Source organism: Phoca vitulina, unplaced genomic scaffold (assembly GCF_004348235.1).
Source record: "Phoca vitulina isolate PV1807 unplaced genomic scaffold, GSC_HSeal_1.0 scaffold78, whole genome shotgun sequence".
NCBI lineage: Eukaryota > Metazoa > Chordata > Mammalia > Carnivora > Phocidae > Phoca > Phoca vitulina.
Window position 1 is genome coordinate 1070524 of NW_022589781.1, and position 26197 is coordinate 1096720.

The 26197-nt window shown below is 42.7% G+C and overlaps 1 protein-coding gene across 1 annotated transcript in view; it reads right to left on the minus strand.

The window, feature by feature from the left end:
* Window positions 1–26197, minus strand: part of DNAH14 (dynein axonemal heavy chain 14) — a 354473-nt gene that overhangs the window by 27827 nt on the left and 300449 nt on the right. The window contains exons 76-81 of the mRNA XM_032393957.1: window positions 25281–25383; window positions 23165–23392; window positions 16416–16613; window positions 14316–14515; window positions 10435–10595; window positions 9337–9533 (exon numbers count right to left, since the gene is read on the minus strand). Coding sequence (XP_032249848.1) covers window positions 9337–9533; window positions 10435–10595; window positions 14316–14515; window positions 16416–16613; window positions 23165–23392; window positions 25281–25383 — 1087 coding nt within the window. The remainder of the gene's footprint in view (window positions 1–9336; window positions 9534–10434; window positions 10596–14315; window positions 14516–16415; window positions 16614–23164; window positions 23393–25280; window positions 25384–26197) is intronic.

Genomic DNA, 26197 nt, shown 5'->3' on the forward strand with positions numbered 1-26197 from the left:
AAAAAAAAAAAAAAAAAAAAAAAAAAAAAAAAAAAAAGAAAATAGAAGGAGAGATAAAAAGCTTCCAGGACAAACAAACACTAAAGGAATTTGCAAACACCAAACCAGCCCTACAAGAAATATTGAAAGGGGTCCTCTAAACAAAGAGATACCCTAAAAGCAACATAGACCAGAAAGGAACACAGACAATATACAGTAACAGTCACCTGACAGGCAATACAATGGCACTAAATTCATATCTTTCAATAGTCACCCGGAAGGTAAATGGGCTAAATGCCCCAATCAAAAGACACAGGCTATCAGATTGGATTAAAAAACAAGACCCATCGATACGCTGTCTGCAAGAGACTCATTTTAGACCCAAAGACATGCCCAGATTGAAAGTGAGGGGGTGGAAAACCATTTACCATGCTAATGGACACCAAAAGAAAGCTGGGGTGGCAATCCTTATATCAGGCAAATTAGATTTTAAACCAAAGACTGTAATAAGAGATGAGGAAGGACACTCTATCCTACTTAAAGGGTCTACCCAACAAGAAGATCTAACAATTGTAAATATCTATGCCCCTAACATGGGAGCAGCCAATTATATAAGGCACTTAATAACAAAAGCAAAGAAACACACTGACAACAATACAATAATAGTGGGGGACTTTAACACCCCCCTCATGGAAATGGACAGATCATCTAAGCAAAAGATCAACAAGGAAATAAAGACTTTAAATGACACACTGGACCAAATGGACTTCACAGATATATTCAGAACATTTCATCCCAAAGCAGCAGAATACACATTCTTCTCTAGTGCCCATGGAACATGCTCCAGAATAGATCACATCCTAGGTCACAAATCAGGTCTCAACTGGTACCAAAAGATTGGGATCATTCCCTGCCTATTTTCAGACCACAATGCTTTGAAACTAGAACTCAATCACATGAGGAAAGTCGGAAAGAATTCAAATACATGGAGGCTAAAGAGCATCCTACTAAAGAATGAATGGGTCAACCAGGGAATTAAAGAAGAATTAAAAAAATTCATGGAAACAAATGAAAATGAAAACACAACTATTCAAAATCTTTGGGATGCAGCAAAGGCAGTCCTAAGGGGAAAGTATATAGCAATACAAGCCTTTCTCAAGAAACAAGAAAGGTCTCAAATACACAACCTAACCCTACACCTAAAGGAGCTGGAGAAAGAACAGCAAATAAAGCCTAAACCCAGCAGGAGAAGAGAAATAATAAAGATCAGAGCAGAAATCAATGAAATAGAAACCAAAAGAACAGTAGAACAGATCAACGAAACTAGGAGCTGGTTCTTTGAAAGAATTAACAAGATTGATAAACCCCTGGCCAGACTTATCAAAAAGAAAAGAGAAATGACCCAAATCAACAAAATCATGAATGAAAGAGGAGAGATCACAACCAACACCAAAGAAATACAAACAATTATAAGAACATATTATAAGCAACTCTATGCCAGCAAATTAGATAATCTGGAAGAAATGGATGCATTCCTAGAGATGTATCAGCTACCAAAACTGAACCAGGAAGAAATAGAAAACCTGAACAGACCTATAACCACTAAGGAAATTGAAGCAGTCATCAAAAATCTCCCAACAAACAAAAGCCCAGGGCCAGATGGCTTCCCAGGGGAATTCTACCAAACATTTCAAGAAGAATTAATACCTATTCTTCTGAAACTGTTCCAAAAAATAGAAATGGAAGGAAAACTTCCTAAGTCGTTTTATGAGGCCACCATTACCTTGATCCCCAAACCAGAAAAAGACCCCATCAAAAAGGAGAATTACAGACCAATATCCTTGATGAACATGGATGCAAAAATTCTCACCAAAATACTAGCCAATAGGATCCAACAGTACATTAAAAAGATTATTCACCACGACCAAGTGGGATTTATCTCTGGGCTGCAAGGTTGGTTCAACATCCGCAAATCAATCAATGTGATACAATACATTAATAAAAGAAAGAACAAGAACCATATGATCCTCTCAATAGATGCAGAAAAAGCATTTGACAAAGTACAGCATCCTTTCTTGATCAAAACTCTTCAGAGTATAGGGATAGAGGGCACATACCTCAATATCATAAAAGCCATCTATGAAAAACCCACAGCGAATATCATTCTCAATGGGGAGAAACTGAGAGCTTTCCCCCTAAGGTCAGGAACATGGCAGGGATGTCCACTATCACCACTGCTATTCAACATAGTATTAGAAGTCCTAGCCACAGTAATCAGACAACAAAAAGAAATACAAGGCATCCAAATTGGCAAAGAAGAAGTCAAACTCTCACTGTTTGCAGATGACATGATACTTTATGTGGAAAACCCAAAAGACTCCACCCCAAAACTGCTAGAAATCATACAGGAATTCAGTAAAGTGGCAGGATATAAAATCAATGCACAGAAATCAGTGGCATTCCTATACACCAACAACAAGACAGAAGAAAGAGAAATTAAGGAGTCAATCCCATTTACAACTGCACCCGTAAGATACCTAGGAATAAATCTAACCAAAGAGGCAAAGGATCTGTACTCAGAAAACTATAAAATACTCATGAAGGAAATTGAGGAAGACACAAGAAATGGAAAAATATTCCACGCTCATGGATTGGAAGAACAAATACTGTGAAGATGTCAATGCTACCTGGAGCAATCTACACATTCAATGTAATCCCCATCAAAATACCATCCACTTTTTTCAAAGAAATGGAACAAATAATCCTAAAATTTGTATGGAACCAGAAAAGACCCCGCATAGCCAGAGGAATGTTGAAAAAGAAAAGCAAAGCTGGTGGCATCACAATTCCGGACTTCCAGCTCTATTACAAAGCTATCATCAGCAAGACAGTATGGTACTGGCACAAAAACAGACACGTAGATTAATGGAACAGGATAGAGAGCCCAGAAATGGACCCTCAACTCTATGGTCAACTAATCTTCGACAAAGCAGGAAAGAATGTCCAATGGAAAAAAGACAGTCTCTTCAACAAATGGTGTTGGGAAAATTGGAGAGCCACATGCAGAAGAATGAAACTGGACCATTTCCTTACACCACACACAAATATAGACTCAAAATGGATGAAAGACCTCAATGTGAGACAGAAATCCATCAAAATCCTTGAAGAGAACACAGGCAGCAACCTCTTTGACCTCAGCCGCAGCAACTTCTTCCTAGAAACAGCGCCAAAGGGAAGGAAGCAAGGGCAAAAATGAACTATTGGGACCTCATCAAGATAAAAAGCTTTTGCACAGCAAAAGAAACAGTCAACAAAACCAAAAGACAACCAACAGAATGGGAGAAGATATTTGCAAATGACATATCAGATAAAGGGCTAGTATCCAAAATCTATAAAGAACTTATCAAACTCAACACCCAAAGAACAAATGATCCAATCAAGAAATGGGCAGAAGACATGAACAGACATTTTTCCAACGAAGACATCCAAATGGCCAACAGACACATGAAAAAGTGCTCAACGTCGCTTGGCATCAGGGAAATCCAAATCAAAACCTCAATGAGATATCACCTCACACCAGTCAGAATGGCTAAAATTAACAAGTCAGGAAACGACAGATGTTGACAGGGATGCGGAGAAAGGGGAACCCTCCTACACTGTTGGTGGGAATGCAAGCTGATGCAGCCACTCTGCAAAACAGTATGGAGGTTCTTCAAAAAGGTGAAAATAGAGCTACCATACGATCCAGCAATTGCACTACTGGGTACTTACCCCAAAGATACAAATGTAGGGATTCGAAGGGGTACGTGCACCCCAATGTTTATAGCAGCAATGTCCACAATAGCCAAACTGTGGAAAGAGTCAAGATGTCCATCGACAGATGAATGGATAAAGAAGTTGTGGTATATATATATATATAATGGAATATTATGCAGCCATCAAAAGGAATGAAATCTTGCCATTTGCAACAACGTGGATGGAACTGGAGAGTGTTATGCTGAGCGAAATAAGTCAATCAGAGTAAGACATGTATCATATGACCGCACTGATATCAGGAATTCTTAATCTCAGGAAACAAACTGAGGGTTGCTGGAGTGGTGGGGGGTGGGAGGGATGGGGTGGCTAGATGATAGACATTGGGGAGGGTATGTGCTATGGTGAGCGCTGTGAATTGTGCAAGACTGTTGAATCACAGATCTGTACCTCTGAAACAAATAATACATTATATGTTAAAAAAAAAAAAGAAGATAGCAGGAGGGGAAGAATGAAGGGGGGGGAAATCGGAGGGGGAGATGAACTATGAGAGATGATGGACTCTGAAAAACAAACTGAGGGTTCTAGAGGGGAGGGGGGTGGGAGGATGGGTTAGCCTGGTGATGGGTATTAAAGAGGGCACGTTCTGCATGGAGCACTGGGTGTTATACGCAAACAATGAATCCTGGAACACTACATCAAAAACTAATGATATAATGTATGGTGATTAACATAACATAAAAAAAATAAAAACAAATGAGTAACAAAATGGCAATGAGTACATACCTATCAATAATTACTGCAAATGTAAATGGACTAAATGCTCCAATCAAAAGACACAGGGTGACAGAATGGATAAAAAAGCAATACCTGTGTATATGCTGCCTACAATAGACTCATTTCAGTCCTAAAGACACGTGCAGATTGAAAGTGAAGGGACTAGAAAAACATTTATCATGCAAATGGAAGTGAAAAGAAAGCCAGGGTAACAATACTTATATTGAATGAAATGGACTTTAAAACAAAGAGTGTAACAAGAGACAAAGAAGGACACTATATAATCATAAAGGGGACAATCCAACAAGAAGATGTAACAATTGTAAATATTTATACACCCAACATCGGAGCATCCAGGTACATAAAGTGCCTAATTAACATAAAGAAATAGTTAATACAATAATATTAAAGGACTTTCACTCCCCACTTATATCAGTGGACAGATTATCCAAATGGAAAATCAATAAGGAAATAGTGGCTTTGAATGATACATTGGACCAGATGATCTCACAGATCTATTCAGAACATTCCATCCTAAAATAGCAGAATACTCATTGTTTTCAGGTGCACATGGAATATTCTCCAGAGTAGATCATATATTAGGCCACAAAATGAGTCTCAACAAATTCAAAGACTGAAGTCATACCATGCATCTTTTCTGACCACAGTGCTATGAAACTAGAAATTAACCACAATAAAAAATCTGGAAAGAACACAAATATATGAAGGTTAAATACATGCTACTAAAAAAAAAATGAATGGGTCAACCAAGAAATCAAAGAGGAAATTAAAAATATACATGGAGACAAATGAAAATGAAAATATAACAGTCCCAAATCTTTGGGTTGCAGCAAAAGCTGTTATAAGAGCAAAGTTTATAGCAACAAAGGGCTACCTCAAGAAGAAAAATCTCCAACAATCTAACCCTTACACCTAAAAGGAGCAGGAAAAAGAGGAACAAATAAAACTCAAAACCAGTAAAAGGAAGGAAATAATAAAGATTAGGGCAGAAATAAATGAAGTTGAGATTACAAAAACAATAGAACAGATCAATGAAACCAGGAGCTGGATTTTTGAAAAGATCAACAATATTGATAGAACTAGCCCAGACTCCTCAAAGAGAGAGAGAGAGAGAGAAAGAGAGAGAGACAGAACTCAAATAACCACATCAAAGAGGAGAAATAATAACTAGCACCACAAAATAATAAAGGATTATGAGAGATTATGTAAAATTATATGCCAACAATTGGACAACCTAGAAGAAATGGATCAATTCCTAGAAACATGAATAATCTCCCAAAACTAAATCAGGAAGAAATATAAAATTTCAAGATTACTGATTCAATTTAATTGCTGGTAATTAAATCAAAAAGTTCCCAACAGACAGAAGTCCAGGACCTAACAGTTTCCCAGGGGAATTATACCAAACATTTAAAGAAGAGTTAATACCTATTCGTCTCAAACTGTTCCAAAAAATACGAGAAGGAAAAGCTTCCAAATTCATTCTGAGGCCAGCATTACCTTGATACCAAGACCAGATAAAGACCCCCCCCACACACACAAAGAAGAACTACAGGCCAATATCCATGATGAACATAGATGCAAAAATCTGCAACAAAATTCTAGCAAACCAAATCCAACAATACATTACAAAAATTATTCATCACGAATGAGTGGGATTTATTCCCAGGATGCAAGGATGGTTCAATATTCACAAATCAACGTGATACATCACATCAATAAAAGCAAAGATAAAAGCCATATAATCCTTTCAGTAAATGCAGAAAAAACATTTGACAAAGTACAACATCCATTCATGATAAAAAAAAATCCCTGAACAAAGTAGGTTTAGAGGGAACATAACATAATAAAGGCCATATATGAAAAACCCACACTAACATCATCCTCAGTGGTGAAAAGCTGAGAACTTTTCCCCTAAGATCAAGAACAAGACAAGGGTGTCCACTCTCATCACTTTTATTCAACATAGTACTGGAAGTGCTAGCCACAGCAATCAGACAAGAAATAAAAGGCATCCAAATTGGATTTACTATTTGCAGATGACATGGTACTATATATAGAAAACCCAAAAGAGTCCACCAAAAAATTTGCTAGAACTGATAAATTCAGTAAAGTTGCAGGATACAAAATCAACATACAGAAATCCATTGCATTTCTATACACCAATAACAAAGTGGAAGAGAAATTAAGAAAACCGCCCCATTTACAATTGCAGCAAAAATAATAAAATACCTAGGAATAAACCTAACCAAAGAGGTGGAAAGATCTGTACTCTGAAAACTATAGAATACTGATGAAAGAAATTGAAGAGGACACAAACAAATGGAAAGATAGTCCATGCTCATGGATTGGGAGAACAAATATTGTTAAAATGTCCCAACTACCCAAAGGAATCTACAGATTTAATGGAATCCCTATCAAAGTACAAATAGCATTTTTCACAGGACTATGATAAACAATCCTAAAATTTGTATGGAACCCCAAATAGCCAGAGCAATCTCAAAAAAGAATAACAAACTAAGATTTCCATCCAATCGCAAACCCAGATTTCAAGATACACAACAAAGCTGTAGTGATGAAAACAGTATGGTGCTGGCACAAAAACAGACACATAGATCAACGGATCAGAGTGGAGAGCCTAGAAATTAAGTCACAGTTATATGGTCAATTACTCTTCAACAAAGGAGGAAAGAATATACAGTGGGAAAAAGATAGTCTCTTCAACAAATGGTGTTAGGAAAACTGGACAGCCACATGCAAAAGAGTGAGTCAGCACGACCTTTTTACACCATACACAAAAATAAACTCAGAGTGGATTAAAGACCTAAATGTGAGACCTGAAACCATAAAAATCCTTGAAGAGAGCACAGGCAGTAATCTCTCTAACATTGGCCATAGCAATGTTTTTCTAGATATTCTCCAGAAGCAAGGGAAACAAAACAAAAACAAAAATGAACTAGTGGGACTACATCAAAATAAAAAGCTTCTGCACAGCCAAGGAAACAAAACTAAAAGGCAACCCATGGAATGGGAGAAGATATTTGCAAATGACATATCTGATAAAGGGTTAGTATCCAAAATATATAAAGAACTTATACAACTCAACACCCAAAAACAATTCAATTAAAAAAAGGGCAGAGACATGAACAGACATTTCTCCAAAGAAGACATGCCGGGGGCACCTGGGTGGCTCAGTTGGTTGAGCATCTGACTCTTGGTTTCAGCTCAGGTCATGATCTTAGGGTCATGGGATCAGGCCCTGCGTTGGGCTCCGTGTTCAGTGGGGCGTCTGCTTGAAATTCTCTCTCCCTCTTCCTCTCCCACCCCCCCCCGCCAACTTGTGCTCTCCCTCTCAAATCTTTTTTTTTTTTTAAGAAGACATGCAGATGGTCAACAGACACATGAAAAGATGCTCAGCATCACTGATCATCAGGGAAATGCAAATCAAAACCACAATGAGATATGGACTCACACCTGTCAGAATAGCTAAAATTAAAAACACAAGAAACAAAAGGTGTTGGAATGAATGTGGAGAAAGGGGAACCCTCCTACACTGTTGATGGGAATGCAAATTGGTGCAGTCACTGTGGAAAACAGTATGGAGGTTCCTCAAAACATTAAAAATAGAATTACTGCATTTCCATTAATCCCCTAAAGGGTATTTACTCAAAGAATACAAAAACACAAATTCAAAAAGATATATGCACCCCTATGTTTATTGCAGCATTATTTATAATAACCAAGACCAATATAACCAATAACCGAAGTGTCCTTTGATAGATGAATGGATAAAGAAGATGTGGTGTATATATAAATACAATGGACTATTACATAGCCATACAAAAGGATGAAATCTTGCCATTTGCAACAACATGGATAGACCTAGAGAGTATAATGGTGAGTGAAATAAGTCAGGCAGAGAAAGACAAATACCATATGATTTCACTCATATGTGGAATTTAAGAAAACAAAGAAAAAAAAGAGACAAATCAAAAAACACTTGGGACGCCTGGGTGGCTCAGTTGGTGAAGCATCTGCCTTCAGCTCAGGTCTTGATCTCAGGGTCCTGGGATCGAGTCCCGCATCGGGCTCCCTGCTCAGCGGAGAGTCTGCTTCTCCCTTTCCCTCTGCCCCTCCCCCCCTGCTCATTCTCTCTCTCTCAGATAAATCTTAAAACAAAACAAAGAAATAGACTCTTAACTATGAAGAACACACTGCTGGTCACCAGAGGGGGAGGTGGGTGGGGGGAAAGGGGGAAACAGGTGATGAGGATGAAGAGGACACTTGTCCCGATGAGCACTGAGTAATGTATAAAATTGTGGAATCACTATCCTATACCCCGCCAAGCTAATCTAACACTGTATGTCAATTATACTGGAATAAAAATTAAAAAGATATAAATATGATAAAAAATCAAAATAGTACAGTAAGATACAGTGATTGATATAGGAAATGTAAAATTAAAGCCTCTTTCCCCGCCCACAGGACCCTCAAGTTTCCCCCATGTCAGGCAACCACTCTTAGGAGTTGCTTGTGCATTTTCTCCCAAAACTTTTGTTTGGGTATCTTGAATCTCGAGGCACGTGTGTTTTTATAAGCACATATACGTGCACGTAAGTATATAGGTTTTATTATCTTTAAAATGACATCATTTTCTGAAACTTACAATTTAACAATACGTCTTAAATTTATCTAAGTGGAATTGCCAATAAATTCATACATACTCACACCACAAGTAGGTCAGTGGTAACGGAGTATTTCACCAAGGCCCTGGGGAGCAAGCGAGCTGGGAATGGTAGTGCTTACCTGCCACAGCATGGGTACTCGCATATTAAGGAAAGAGCCGTATATTTCTTCCAGTTCTTGGGTAAGGATGATCTCCCCTTTTATTGCAAGTTGAAGGTCTTTCAAAGACTTATGCACAACCAATAAGAACTTATCAAACCGTTCAATTTCTTGGCTCAGAAAGGATAGCAAGGCGCAATGGATAAGGGGATCATAGCCTGGATTTAAACAGACAGAAAATAATGTTAGTTTTCAGATAAAAGGAGGCTTTATATGGAGAAATATAGGCTTTGGAAATCAAAGGAACTTCATGTGTCCAGACCAGGGATTGAGACACTTTTTTTTTTTTTTTTTTGCCAAAAATCAGTGACTGGGGCAGGCTCTGGGGCCCTCCTGTGTCATGATCGCTCAGCCCTGCTTCGGCCATGTGAACACAGGCACCCACACATGAAAATGAGTGAGCACAGCTGCACGCCAATGAAGATTTATTTGTGGGCACTCAAACTGGAATTTCACATGATACTTATGTGCCGAAAATATTCTTCTTTCTTTTTTTTTTTTTAACCAATAAAATCATGTAAAAAACATTTCGCATTTAGGTTGATCGAGAAGGAACGGTAGCTGGATTTGGCCATAGCCCTCGTTGGCCGGCTGTGGTCCAGACTCAGCAACAGCACTGACCGCATAGACTACTGCTCAGCATTGGGTCCCCAGATGAACTTTCTTTCGAGGGTTAAGATACGGATGTTGACAACTTAACCGGGCCGGTTGCCCCACCCTGCACTTTGGCCCCCCAGAGCCTTGCTGCTCAGAGTCGAGGGCCCCTCCGAACCCTGCTGCTCCTGGCCTGCTTTGCCACAAGGATGACTCCCTCCCCTCTAGTCTTGGGGCCACCCCTCCCCCCACCTCACCCCGTCCCAGCCTCAACAAAAACAGAAGCAAAGACAAAGCCACAGCATCGTTTTCTTGTCTGCTCTCCATCTCTCAGCTTGGACAGAGTCCGCTCTCCCGCTCACTCAGGCTTTGTATTTCTGCGCTCCCTTTGGTGGGACCTCCGCTCTTCCTTCCTCTTGCTGCCAGAGTCCTTCCCTGAGGCCACCACTCATGTCCCCTGCTTACCTTGGATACCTTTATAAAGAGACTCCCAAATGGGGCTGGACATGATGTACTTCAAGGTGCTGGGAGTTCCAGAACATTCCTCCTTCTCCACAGACATTGGCAGCCGCTTTATCATGTCGGATAAAATTTCCATCACCAGTTCATCGTTACTCTGCTCACGACTGCAGAAAGAATTAGGAGGAGAACGAGCTTCAGATCTGTTTGAACCGGGAGAGCCCTCCGATGGGTCCTGTCTGAGGGCCAACACAGCCTCCCAGAGCCACAGAGCTACGGGCGAGGACCGTGGAGTTTGCTGCATTTTACAGATGAGGAAACTGCCCAATGCACTGCGGACATTTACAACAAAACATGATTTTTAGGTTTTTTTTTTAAAAGATTTTATTTATTTATTTGACAGAGAGAGAGAGAGACAGCGAGAGAGGAAACACAAGCAGGGGGAGTGGGAGAGGGAGAAGCAGGCTTCCCGCTGAGCAGGGAGCCCAATGCGGGGCTGGATCCCAGGACCCTGGGATCATGACCTGAACTGAAGGCAGACGCCTAAAGACTGAGCCACCCAGGCACCCCGTATTTTTAAAGTTTTAAAACTTTAAAACTTGTCAACTCTGCATCCTCTGAATGCACGTGCGTGAAGTGCCACCAGCGGAATGAAGAAAAGCAGGCAACCTGACCGCGCATCCTTGTGTTAGGGGGACACAAACAGAGCCAGGAAACGCTGAAGCTGGAGCAGCTCTTTGAAACCGGGGCTTGGGATGGCGACCGCACCTCCCTACCGTGAGTGGAGGAGACGGACATGGGATGTACCTACTTTGCGTCCCGCTCAGTTACTCTGAATACCAGCAGGGACCGGCTTTCAGTAACAGCCCGGGTCACACACCCAAATGAGGGTCGTCCTGGAAGGTAAAAGTGATAGTCTGGAAGCTACCGCTGCAGGCAATGCAGTAGGAAAACCTTAGTTTTTGACTTGAAAGTAGGGTTACTTGGTGGGATTCATCAGGATGCAAAAGATCAGACGCTTTCAATAAGCAAACATCTCCAGAGGGCAAATGTTTGCTACCACTGAGGTGGTTACATCGAACGGGACAGATCTTTTAAGTCCGCTCACACAGAGAAGTTTCAAGTACGTTTTGAGTAAAGGCAGCCTAACTGCAGTAATCATAGCCTCCCCAAAATGAACCAGAGGGACACAATTAACCTATTCCACGTGCTCATGAGAAGCAGCCCCTTACAATCATCTCATCTCTGACTGGTGTATTTGTTGAAGACCAACAGTACAGAATTACTATTGAGAAGTGTAGGATGTGCGGGGAATTTAAGCTGATATTCTGGGGACATACTGGAAGATTTCCAATGACCTCCTCCTCTCTGTGTGCAGCTTTCCTTCTATATTGTAAATAGTTAGGATACATTCACTCAGTCAGTGAAATGAGTGCTCAGGTATGTCTATTTTTTGTCACCAAATAGCCAAAGCCATAGTGAGAATCCAATCAGATACCATTTTAGCAGGAGTTTCATGGTCCAAAGAGACAGGAAAGACCCTAAGAGTACAGGATTCCCATGGGTTCAGAGGTTTGAGAGGTAAGTGGAAAAAAATACACGTGTATGTTAAGAGCCTGTTAGAAGGTGGAGGAGGGTCAGTCAAGTAACTTCCAGACGGAGAAGAGTTTTATTCAGGGTGACTTACTGACGGGGGAATCCGTGGATGGAAGATCCTGACGGTACGCAGCTATTCTCCACAAAACCCAGGCCTCAACCCACAGCTTCTGTAGAAGGAGGGGCCTAGGGTAAGGTCACGGGGTAGTTACCCAGAGTGGGGGCCCCTGTGCACCAGAGGGGAGAGCACGGAGGCCCCAAGTGGAGTCGGTGTTCCCAGCTCTCCTGCAGGGCAAATGAAGCGTAACTCCCAGTCTGTGAGTCTATGCGTCTGTTGGGGCACACGTCGTTGAGACCCAGGGGTGTGGGCGATGTGACTGTCACCTCACAGGTTTTGAGGTTGTTACTATGTTGTTGACAACTCTAATCAGGGCTCAAGGCATCCTATGAGTGTTGCCAATAAGAATCAATTCATGTTGTGGTTGACATTTCTGTTTTAGTTTATTGGCTTGGGTTTTTTCCAACCTTAAGCCCTGAGAAGGCAGACTCATGCATCCTGGACAGTGATGCCCCTGGTCCCTGCTTAGCATCTCTCAACGTGGGGAAGATTTAGAAGCTGGTGTAGACAAGACTAACAGAATCAAAATCAAAGTAACAATAGTTTTGTGTTGGGGAATCTGTACATGTTGGTGTTTTAAATATTTGGGATAGTTAAAAGATTCGGGGCTCTTAAAACCTGAAGGTCAGCTTTGGGACTCCAACTTAAAACAGATAATTGAGAAATTGGTTTAAATTTATGATTTTAGGGGCGCCTGGGTGGCTCAGTCAGTGAAGCGTCTGCCTTCGGCTCAGGTCACGATCTCAGGGTCCTGGGATCGAGCCCCGCATCGGGCTCCCTGCTCAGTGGGGAGTCTGCTTCTCCCTCTGCCACTCCCCATGCTTGTGTTCCCTCTCTCTCAAATAAATAAATAAAAAATCTTAAAAAAATAAATTTATGACTTTAGGTTGAAACCACCTAAGTTGATAGATTTAAAAATATAAGAGGGGCACCTGGGTGCCTCAGTTGGTTAAGCATCTGCCTTCGGCTCAGGTCACCATCTCGGGCTCCCTGCTCACAGGGAATCTGCTTCTCCCTCTTCTCCCTGCTCATGCTCTCTCTTTCGCTATCTCTCTCTTTTTCTCAAGTAAATAAATAAAAAAAAGTAAGAGAGTTTAAGATCCAGCATATTTGTTTAATTATTAGATTTATAAGACTTACTGAAAGACTCGAGAGGGTTTGGCAGTCAGCTAGCTGAAGTACGTTAACTTTGTAATGAATGTTACCATATTTGAAAGTGTTTAAGTTTGTAGATGGAACCAAACACTATTCAAAGACCTTTTAAAAATGCTTGTTAAAATCCTAGACTTGCAAATTGGAACACTAGATTTTTAGGCCGAACTTACATAAGGAACTTGTATTCTGAGCACAGCCCTGCTAGGCACTATTATTATTTCTAATTTAAACATGATGAACCCGAAACAAAAGACTTAATTGGCACCCCCAAGTTTGCAAAGTCAAGTGACAGAGCTGGGATTTGAACCCAGAGCCAGTCTGTGTGTGCTGCCTGTGTCCTGAGCAGCTCTGAGTGAGCAGAGCAGGAACACACTTCTCTGGGGAGCTCACCCCAGGTAGTCGTGGCCTTAACACATATGACCTTATCTTACAGTTACAGGCTGATGAGGCTGGAGAGTTTGGGGTACCTTTGTGAGACCGTCTGAAGCTCACGATGGCCCTGATGGGTAGACAGGTGATGTGTCTATGTACAGATAAGCAGAGTGAGGGTACCGGGGCAGTGTGACTAACAGAGTGTAAGCCACACAGGCCTCTAAGGGCAGAGCTAACCCCTCTTGATCACACCGCCCTCTTACTTATTGTGACGGGGATCCTTCCCTGTCCTATAGAAGTAAATGTGACATTTCACACTGAGACTAATTCAGTTTAAAAATGCCACTCACTAGGTAGAGTACCAGCACTCATTCCACAAACATTTACTGAGTACCCGCCACGTGCTTGGTAATTATATTTCTGTGTGCATGCACATGCACTCCTGTGTGCGTCTACTCACCTCTGTCATTTGGAGGATTTAGTCTCTATTTTTAGACTGTGTTTTAGGTTTTACACTATATTTTAGACTTCTTTATCCACAAGTTCAGCATTGTATCTCTTCAAATTATTAAATATTCATTTCCAACTAAACATTCTTAATGATTTAGTGATTTCCAGCTAAACATTCGTCCTAGTGGGTTCTTACCTGATCATGAGGTTTGCAGTGGTGGCTCTGGGTTGCAGGACGATGAGGCTGTCAATGAACTTCTGGCCCTGGATCTCCCTGCAGCCTCGTATGGCCTCGGGGTGCAGCCCTAAGAGCTCCGGAGGGTCGTCGTCAGGTAAGGACTGGATGACGTGTATGCAGTCCCTGATGCTCGCAGATTTGGGCACGGGCTGACGTCTCTGAAGAGTTAACCACATCGTCAGTCTCTGCCCAGACCGATTCTTACATTCCGTAATGCATGAAGACACTGCTGCCCATGAAGTGTATACAGAAGACCCTTCTTAGTTCTAGGTGCAGTTGTATTGATCTGCACAATAACTTTCTTGTTGGGAAAAGAGAGACTTTAAAGGCTAGGCTGCTTCTCACTGCCCGCTGCCTCCCTGCACCATACCCACAGCGGACGACGCAGTCCAGCCTCCATACACCATTTCACTGTGGCAAGACCTATACAAGGAATGTGACACTGAGCTGAAGAATCATTCTGACCACTTGGGAGGTGGGGGGTGGGCAAAATGGGGAAGATGGACAAAAGGTGCAAAATTCCAGTTATAAAATCAATAATAAAAATTTCAAAAATTGACAAGCTCCTTAATGGGCATAGGAGGGCTCTTCCTTCCCAGGCCATCGGCAGTATCTTCCTGCGACTCACTGTAACTGGTGCTGCTCAGTAAGGCTGACTCCCAGAGTCACATCTAACTGGGAGAAAACGGGCCTTCAAAACCCTACTTAGCAATGGGGACGAACGTAACTATCTGGCTTCTTGGACTCCATCCCTCTGAAACACGGAGCTGCCTTCTCTTCTCCTGGAACGGAGGTTGGACTGTGCGGCCGGCTTCTTCCGACAGAGCGCGGACCGGAGGGGACCAGCTCGTACACGGTGCTGCAGCTTCGTTTCTCTTGGGTGGTTTGGTTGCTCAGGGGATGGCCGGCTGCACGACCCTGATCCCCTGACATCCCGCATCGGTGGTGGTCAGGAGCCACCCCCACGCCGCCCCCCCCCCCCCCGCCCTGGGGATCCCGCACGTGGAGGCACTGAGGCTTCTGGCCATCAGTCCCGTGAGTGGCCTTAGAAGTGGCTTCTCCCGCCCCAGTGAAGCCCTGTGACCGCAGCCCCAGCTGACGTCTTGGGCGTAACTCCCCGGGAACCCTGAGCCACCAGGACATAGCTGAGCTGCTGGGACATGTGCTGGTTCACCTCTATTAGAGAGGATGACAAACTGGTTCCAGAAAGTCACAGAGCGTAACAGTGAACGGTGTCAGCTTGGTGTGAAAGGGACAGAGACAGTAGAAGGTGAAGAGGACGCCAGACTGCAGTTCAACCGCAGAAGGGAAGCTGCTGAAGAAACTGGTTAGCTATAAAAATGGGCCCCTTTCTATGGAACTGGAAGGATGGCGCAGAGGGCAGAGCCAAGAGCCCGGGGCATGGGGACAGGGACCTCTGGGTGCTCCCAGGAAGTGAGACAGGGTCCCAGGCCCAGAGCTGCCGACCTTCACCCAGTACAGTCACAGGATGTCTGGGGACTAGGGGCCATTGTGTGTCTTCCGTCTGGGTCTCTGTGAAGGGACAGGTCTACAGAGGCATAGGGGTTTGCACAGGGGAGGTGATGGAAGATGGGAAGGAGGACGTTGCCATCAGGGTGACCGCTGTCAATCAGGATGATTGAGGGAACAGAGGTCATATCCAGGTCTCCTCTGGCCTGGAGAGTACGGATGGATAGATGAAATGTTAACTGCTAGAGTAATGCTAAATTATGTCTGTAAGACTGGAAGTTAACAGGAGCACCTGGGTGGCTCAGTCGGTAAAGCATCTGCCTTCGGCTCAGGTCATGATCCTGGGGTCCTGGGACCGAGCCCCGCATCGGGCTCCCTGCTCAGCGGAGAGCCTGCTTCTCTCTCTCCCACTCCCCCTGCTCATGCTCTCTCTCTCTCTGACAAATAAATAAATAAAATCTTCTAAAAAAACACTGGAAGTTAATAAGAGCCATTGAAAGGGAACATTAAAATTTCTTTAAACACAGATTTTAAAGAATGCAACAACACTTAGGTAAGCGAGTGATGTAAGGAAATACATTTTCTTACTTCATCACTGGAGAAACTGAAGTCCTCTCTCAGCACTTCAGGATTACAAAATTTGTAGAGAAGGGTGTTCAAACATCGCCTGTCCCACGTGTCGGTCACCCGGCCACCGTAAATCACTTCCCCAATCAGGTAGCGCAGTGTTGGCCACGAAATACTGGACTGTGTGCTCAGGGCATTTTCCAAAATCTTGATGGAGACCTTTGGAAAATCCACCAGTTTTTATTATTTCAGAACGTGTTTGCAGCTCACTGGGATGTTTTAACATAAAATCATCAATTCTCAAACAGACACAGATATTTTCTCTTTAAAAATACAGCTGACCCGTAAACAGCAATGCGTTTGAATTATGTGGGTCCCTGTATATGTGCGTTTTTTCACAGTCCTTTGAATGTATTTTCTGTTCCTTATGATTTTCTCAATAACATTTTCTTTTCTTGGGCTATTATAAGAACACAGTATATTATACATACAACATACAGAATACGTGTTAACTGATGTTATCGGTAAGGCTTCTGGTCAATAGTCCGCTATTAGTTACGTTTGGGAGGAGTCAAAAGTTATATGTGTATTTTTAACCACACAGGGGGTCAGTGACCCTGATCCCCGCATTTCAAGTGTCAATTGTATATGGAAATAGCAAGAGGAATAAAAATATTAGGATTACATTTTCATCCATTAATTCTTTTTTGTTGTTGGACAAACATTGAATTCTTGAATTACAATTGTTATTTTGAATAGACAAAACCAGCTGGTGGCGCTAAATTCAGAGGCACATCGGGGTAAACAAGGGAATGGGAGTGTCCTCCTCACATCCCCTGCTCTCGCCATCAGACACCCCCCACCCCGTGCCGTAGCCCCCTCTGTGCCCCGTTTCTTGGGTCCCCTGTGCACAGACGTTCTCACAACTCCATGTAAAGTAAGTGGACCCCATTCCTCCTCCTTTCCCGCCCCCATGCCTCCTGCAACCAGCACTCTCCCTCCCTTTCCTCTTGTTTCCCTTTCTTCCAAAAATGCTAGGCTAGCATACGCCCACCCTGCAACTGGACAGTGGATCTCTTATATACAGTTTTCGTCTTATTCCCTCATCATTAATATGAATGAACATGATTTTACATCGTTGATGGGAATGATATCCTCTGTGTCCTGCATTGACTAGAGCTTTGGGGCAATGCTGAGTGTCAATGGTGAGGATGGGCATCCCTGTCTGATTTTTTTTTTTTTTTTTTGATTCTGGATTTTAGTAAAAATAACTTCAGTGTTGGCTATTTAAAATGATATTTTAAATAGTTTTTTGGTGGCCTTTTCCATATTTCAGTAGTCCCTTTTAATCCTATATTGTAGAATTATTGTCAGGAATGGTGCCCACATTCATAATAAAAGCCTTTTCTGCATCTACTGATGTGATCATATAGAGTGAGTTATGGATTTCCAGATATTGAACCATTCTTGGAATAAATCCTACTTGGTTATAGAGTATTATTCTTTGGATTCATTGCTGAAGCCTATTAATAGGTTATATAGAATTTTTCCATCGAGTCCTAAGTAAAATTAACCTATTTTCTTATGTATATTATTTTTATCAGGTATTCATATTAAAATTATGGTTTCATAAAATGAATTGGGGAGATTGCCATCTTTTTCTAAGGTTTAGAACAGCTTAAATAATATTAATATCTCTGTTTCTTAAAGTCCAGAGTAAACTAAGCCATGAAACCATTTCATTCTGGTGTTATTTGCAATGTTTTATAGCAATTGATCTACTCAAAATTTCCATATCTTTTGGAGTCAATTTTGATAATTCATGTTTTCCCAGAAATCATTGGGTTCATATAGATTTTCAAACTTTATCTGTCTTATCAAAAACCAATTTTTGGATTTCTCCTTTCTATTTTTGTATATTATTTTATTACTATTAAAATTATATTCTTTATTTTAGTTCATATTATTGTTTTTTTCTAATTTCTTAAGATGAATATTAATTTACTGCCTTTCTTAATAATGAAGATATTTAAGACCATAGTTTATTTTTTTTCTGAGCATATTTTTGTACTGTTGTATCATTTTCAGTATGAAGGAATCTCATTTCCTTTGTGTTTGAGATATTTTGTGATTTTTCCTTTTAATATCCTCTTTGATAAAAGAATTATCTAGAGGTATGTTTCTTAATTTCCACCTTAAGATTTTTGGGGCCAAGTTTTTATTACTTCTTAGATTGTGATCAGAGCACGTGACCCATAATTATAGATTTTACTTTGTGGCCATGTTCATGGTTGAGTTTTCTAAGAGTTCCTTAGATACATCAAAGAAGTATTTATTGTCTGCTAGAGGGATGGTAGGTTCTGTACACCTCTGTTCACCAAGTCTGTTGATGATATTATTCTAGTATCGGTCTTACTTTTGCTTATCAGAGCTAATTCTGAAAGAGGTTTTTGAAACTCCCACAACAATTACACAAGAATGCGCACATGTGATGTACATGTGTATGTATGTGTCTGTACACACACACACGTGGGTGTGTGTGTGCTACCACAGGCTATTGTCTGACGAATATCAACACACAGTGTGACTGAGACCACCTGTGTTTGAATCCTGTCTGTTCCAGCAACTTCCTCAGCCTCTCTGTACTTCAACGGTAAAATGCAGATGATACCATCCTCTTTATAGGGTTGATGTGAGGCTCAGGTTAACCAATCCATAAACCACTTAAAACCGTGCCTGAGGAGGCTCTCTATAATAAAGTCAACTCTTCTCACGAATGTTGTATCTTCACAAATTGTTTCTCTTTCTACTGTTTGGTGCTTTTTCAGATTAAATTCTATCTTGTCTGATATGAACATTGCCATTCCTGCTTTGTTGCTGTTTTTAGTCTCTTGGTAGTTTTAAGCTGTCTCCATTAATTTAAATGTTTTTCATACAAATTGCATGTGTCTCCTAATGAGGGAGTGCAGTCCGTTTACATTTCAAATAATGCTTGATAATGTTCCTTCCATAGGACTTTGCTACTACTTATTGTACTTGGTTGTTTCTCTCCCTTCTTATTTTCGATAGTTTGATCAGATTGCTATTTTCCTTTTTCTTCTTTGCTAATTTAGACGTCAGAGTGTTTCCATTATAGGTGACCTTTCCTTTCCTTGATTTCCTATTAAAATAACATTTCTTTTTTCAAATGGAAAGAAGACTTCAATGACCCACCCCCCGCCCCCCCATGGAAGCGTCCATATTCCCATTTCTTCCTCTGCCCTTCCACTGCTCTGTGCTCCTTCCTGTCTTCACAGGGACTCCTCCCTGCACCATAAGCCCCTCCTCCCCCACCTCTAGGTTCTGCTGAGACAGGTTAGTATTTTTAGCTTAAGGCGATTAGAGGAATTTTTCTTGTAGTATGAGTCTTCCTTTTAAGTAATCTGTATTTAGGGTCACCTGGGTGGCTCAGTGGGTTAAGCGTGTGCTTTCTGCTCAGGTCATGATCTCAGGGTCCTGGGATTGAGTCCCACATCGGGCTCCTGCCTGGCAGGGAGTGTGTCTCTGCCTCTACCCTCCTCATGCTTGTTCTCTCTCTCTCTCAAATAAATAAAATCTTTTTTAAAAAAATAAAAACTCCAAAATCTGGAAATAGGTAAAAGGGTGAGCATGTATCTTTTCCATGCCCCACTGAAACAGCGTCTGACGCACTCTTTCAAGGGGATTATCGAATATTCCAGGAGCACCTACTTTTGTTTTGATGTGCTATTGGTCAGAGCACATAAAGTTCTGTCAGAGTAGTTGCTAACTTACAGAAAACTGAGAGCCCTGCCTGTGATTCTGATGACAATGCAGATGAATTTTGTCCTAGAGAAATACAAATGCTGTCTGGCTCGTAAAGCAACTTACAAACCAAAGGCACAATTTTATTGCCTGCAGGGCATTTATCAGTTTGGGATGTAACTTAGCAATCGTATTTCATTACAATTTCTCTCAGTATTTACAAATAATTCTGCTCTCCTATATTTTTAAAAATCAGTTTTACCATCCTGCTGGTTCTTTTGTCAATAAGTTAAAAAAAAAAAAACGTGATATGTGCGCACCTAAAAAAGTCATGCACATGAAACATGTATGTGCATGTGTACAGGTGTGAAACGTGTATTTCTTCACGGCCTCTGACAGCTTTCTGTTCCATTGCTTATGTTCTTTCTCTCCCTGGCCATTGGGTCTCATTAGATAGGTTGTTTCTCTTGGTCTTGTCAATGGGGCTCAGGTCCTGGTTTTGGGGAAGCTTTCAGTGGCCGTAGCCCTGCGTGCGGTGGAGGGTCCACTAATGCTAAGCCCCGTGGGCTAGGACACAGCACCGGTCAGACCGCCAGTCCCCTGAGCAAACCCCAAGTTGCCCGACCACCAGCTGGCTGGCGGGGACTCCCCCAAGTGGGAGGAGCCATGTCCAAACTCAACTTCCCAGGGAACCAGAAGTGCCCACTTCGTTCCTGAGGGGGGCTGTGCATAGAGCCCGTTCCGCACGAAGTTCCCAGCTGGAACCTCCAGATGGTCAGAAGCCTGGCACCCACCCAGGCTTTCTCTCCCACTGGCAAGGCTGCTCTCACATCTGCCACACAAAGAGGGGGAAGGCAGGAGGGGAAGGGTACCTCTCTGGACCACAGCGCCATGACGTCACCAGCTGTTTCCGGTCAGGCCTCTCTGCAAAATGCCAGAGTTAGGGCACCATCCGGCAACTTCCAGCCTGCACCGAGAGCTGCTGATGGTATTGGCCCAAGCTCTGCGCAGGACAAAGTGCCCCTGCTGACACTGGCCATCCCAGTCCTACCATTCATCCCCCTGGTAGATGGTTTGGATGTATTTCTTTAAAAACCATCTGCAAGGGAAATGAGTTCTATATATACACAGAAATGACATCATACGTTCAGTCTCTGTTATAAGTAATTTCATTAAGCGAGCCTATAAATGTGAGCTATCTTTCTAAATCAATGATACTAGGCATTCTTTGCCTCCCAGAAAGTTAGTAACAATCGCAGCAGCATCAGGAGACAGCCCCCACTTCTCTGCATTTGTGCTGCTTTGTTTTAGCCACTGGGGGGCGGGGTGAAAGGTGCCGTCTCATCTTAATGAGATTTTAATGAGCGTTACCTTGATTACTGTATTCGTCAGGCTTCTCCAGAGAACCATATATGTCTACAGAGATTTACCATTCGGACACGGCTCATGTAACAATGGAGGCTGACACATGTCAAGACCTGCGTTTGGCAGCAGGAGACCCAGGGAGAGCCAATGTTCCAGTTCGAAGCATTCAGGCAGGAGGATTTCCTTTTAGTTCTGGTCAGTCCTTCAACTGATTGGATGAGGCCCACCACGTTAGAGAGAGTCTACTGATTTGAATATGAATCTCACCCAGAAGCACCCTCACAGACATCCTCAAAATAATGCTTGACCAAACACCTGGGGGTCTTGGGGCCCAGTCAAGTTGATACATAAAATTAACATCGCAATTACTAATGAAATGGAATACATTTTCATAATCTTTTTGCCTTTTTGTATTTACACTGCAAAATGCCTAACCAGGTCCTTTGCCCATTGGGGTAGTTATCTTTCTCTTATTAATTTATAAAAGATCTTCATATAGGGGCGCCTGGGTGGCTCAGTCGTTAAGCATCTGCCTTCGGCTCAGGTCATGATCCCAGGGTCCTGGGATCGAGCCCCGCATCAGGCTCCTTGCTCCACGGGAAGCCTGCTTCTCCCTCTCCCGCTCCCCCTGCTTGTGTTCCCTCTCTCACTGTGTCTCTCTCTGTCAAATAAATAAAATCTTAAAAAAAAAAAGATCTTTATATAATCAGCCTATTAGCCATTGCATAATATACGCTACAGGTATTTCTCCCCCAGTATACTGTTAGCCTTTTGATTAAGCTTTGAGTGTGGTTTGGACAAATGTGCTTGAGCCCGTATTCCTTGGCGAACACCCAGGGCACGGCTGTTTCATGTCAGGCTCTGGCTGGGGGCACAAGCGTGCACTCGCACGTGTGGGGACAGGCAGCTGAGAGTGCAGAGAGCTGTGAAGCCTCAGGAGGCCCTAGAAGGGAAGGAAAGGTGCCCTTCCAGGATGGGTCTTGGGGGCAGGTACCCAGAGGCAGAATCAAGATTTTGCTCAGAAAGTTTTTTGGTATCTGCTCTAACCTGGTGAAAATTTAAGCAGGTGTCACCACCTGTTCACTTTAGCTGTAAAAAAAAAACACCAGGCAACGTGAAGCAAATAGAAGGTTCTAGATAGAGAATAGTAAAGAAAGACAGTAAGCTACGTGTTTCCCCCTGCGGTGGGTCAGTACAAGCTCCTACTTTAAATAAATCTGGTAGAAACGGCAGACACGTTTGCAGGGGTTTCTGTGTGTCAGGCACTGTCCTGAGAGCCTAGCCTATGTTAACCGCCGGCTTCTTATAAAACTCCTTCAAGTAGGTGCTGGTGTCCGCCCTCCCTTCCCCCATCCTGCTTTTTTTCTTTTTTGGCCAAGGGAACAAAGAGCCTGAGAGCTCGTTAGCTCACCCACCGCCCACCGGATTAAATGCTTGTACATCCGTAGGTGGGGGGCTGTGATCTGTTTCCAGAAAAGCTGGCTTCCCGGTTCATGCTTCTCCACATTAGCCCTTGTTACTGGTCACAGAGTTCATTTTCCAGCACCAGGAAGATACTTAGTATCTGTGTGGACAGACACTAGGCAGTTAGTATCCTATTGTGATTTATTCATTAGTGTTTATTTGGAAGATATCACACTTACCGCCAAGTCCGAAGAACTAAATTTATAAGCAATATTCCAGCCCAGTATTCCGTAATTTTTTCTTTCATTGATCACAGCATTGAAAAAACATAAACTGAATAAAAGTTTTTTCCACGAGGGTCCACAGTCAGGTTTTTCAAATATCTCTTCTGTTACCTCTCCGCTCCCACCATATCCAAAGGTCTGTAGTAAGTTACTTTTCAGTCCCTGGGGATTTTCCACTGCGATCTTTAAAACAGAGATGAGTAATGACAGCAGGTGAGTGGAGGCACTGATCGAGGGGACGCTTGCTCAGAGAGCGGGCTGAGTGTAACTGTTTGCAAGAGTCATTGGCAAGTAAGAACTCTTGTGTTAGTCTTTTTTCATTTGAAAATTTCTGTTAAAGGATTGTACCTGATTTCCTACTGTTCCAATTCAGATCTTAAAATGAAAAGTTAAGACTGTCATTAAAAGCACTCCTGTTTGCTTGAAGTCTAGCATTCTGGAAGCACAGCATTCTGGAAAGTTTGACAGTGAAGAGCTACTGTCGTCAAAACTCTCAGTGGTGGCCAAGCAGCCTCAGCGAGGCGACAGATGGGGGGTTGGGGGGGGCGGGGGTGCCCAAGCAAAGGAGACAGAGAACCAGTGGAGCCAACAGAACCATCTCGTCAGCACCGACATTAAAAAGGAGAACAATGAACTTGGTGTACTACCCAGCTGTTTAGCTTCCATTAAAATTCCCTTTGCTTGACTTCCTAACTAGGAGACTTGCAGTGAGGAGGGGCAGAGGTGAAGTGGGGAGAGACTCAGTTGGAGGGGGCTTCTTAAAGAGCATGGCTGTTAACTCCCAAACTGTACAAGGTTTGAAATGTTCCCTTCCTTGCACATTTTACACATATACACACACAGACACACACGTACACACACGTATTCATGTATAAAAACCGTGTGGATGTGCAGATCTGTGTGGGTCTGTATATACGACACATGGATGTGTGTGTACATGAACCAATGTTTCTGGATCAAGGATCAGAGCTCATGGTGCTCCCCCATGCTCTGATCCCCACGGGGTGACGGTGGGGGGCCAGATGCACCCTGAGCGTGTGTATAGCGGGGATGAAACTTGGTGCTTATATAGAACGTCTTACAGAGCAGCCCCTCCTTCCAGAGACAGTGAGAGACAGAGAGACGTTCCAGTTTGCTCTGGAACGCAAAGAGATTCTCTCTGGGGAGAGAGGAGGAGGTAGCTGGGTCTTCACAGTCCCTGGAGTGTTAAGCAAATGGCTATGAGTCTTATCAGCCTGAGAACTTGGGACACGTAGCTGTAAGAAGCGCCTAGTAGAGCAGACGTTCCCTTCCTTCCAAGGCATGTTTACCTTTCAATATCCTTTAATGCGGATTGTCTGCAACGTTTGCTGAGAAAGCCCTGACTACACACATGAGAAAGTGTTTGCAGAGTGTCGTGCCCTGAGGCTCAGGGTTGAATCTTTGGAGACTCCTGCTTGTGTCTCCAAAAGTAAAAATCTGCACAGCCCCATGAGGAACGACATATGAAGGGGGGAGGCAGGAGGGGAGCTGGGCAGTGGGAGAGGGGGGAGAGAGAGACAGAGAGAAAATGTTATCTTGGGGAAGAAAGTTGTTCATATCTGAAGTGAAGCTGTATTTTGCTAATTAGAGCAATGGACCGGATTGAGGTGAAACGTCCCTGGAAGTTCTATGTCTGTCCCTCCCTGCCAGCCTTTGGTCCCCTGTCCCCAACACCTGCTTTCAACCTGCTTCCTGCCAGAGCATTTCCAGAGATTGCACTGTGGGATGTTTGGGGGAGCAGAGACAGGAAAAGGCCAGAGAAGAAGGGCGAGAAAAGGACAGAGATCATGCGTTCTGGTTTATAACTGTTGGAACTCTAAGCATCCTGGTTGGACAAAATGTCTATCAAGCTGTGAATCATTTGAAAGCAGGGAGCTCATCTACTATCTTAGTGTCCTTCCTGGCCCACTGTGCATGGTGAGCACAGAGTAGAAGGTCAGCATGCTAGAGTCAGGAATCCCTTCGTAATTCAGAATTATGAATGCAAGATACTTTACACTCAAACCGTGCTCCTCAGGCAACATCAAAATCTATTCTACTCTGTCCTTACCTTCAAACTCTTCTGAAGAATTGGAATTGGGAAAGAACTGTCCGATTTTGAGCTTAACCACAGCCTAAACTCAGGGTCTATTGTCACATCTGGGCTATTAAATCTGCAAAATACAAAATTTATAAATATTTTAGTGTAAAAATTTTTTTTAAAGATTTTATTTATTTGAGAGAGAGAGAGTGAGAGAGCACGAGCAGGGGAGAGGGGCAGAGGGAGAAGCAGGCTTCCCACTGAGCAGGGAGCCCGATGCGGGGCTCGATCCCAGGACCCTGGGATCACGACCTGAGCTGAAAGCAGACGCTTCACTGACGGAACCACCCAGGCGCCCCTAGTGTAAAAAATTTAAGCCAAACCAACATGTTTTAGGAATCACAGAATCTCAATGTCTGAAGTGACCTAGAGCTTGTTGCAGTAATTATCTACAGGCCCTATTAGTCCACCGTGGCCTTTCATGCTGCACAGAAATTTGCGCAAGACCCAGTAATTTCCAGTTTTGAAAAGTAGTTTTTCCACCTATAAACACAAAAGTGATACATGCTCATTGCAAAAAACCTTGGAAAAATGACAAAATAAGAACAAAATGACGTGTTCCAGGGGTCAAATCTGAAACAACTGAACATGAAAATAAATGACGGTGATAACAGACGATATGCCATGGAATAAAACGGGAACCCGTGACTGATACAAACAGAGCAATGAATAAACGGGGGTGGGGGGAAGCCTCTTCCTCAGGGTAGAACATCATTTGGTCAATTTAGAAGGAACTGTGGAGTTAGAAAGTCACCATTTGGCAAATAATAGAGTCCTAATTGAGTCAAACATTCTCAGTGGTTGTTAAGACCAGTGGGTGAAAGGTTGAGATGTTGACCTGGTCTGAAAACCCTACAGGTGGCGGATGCCACTTCGGTCAAATGTAA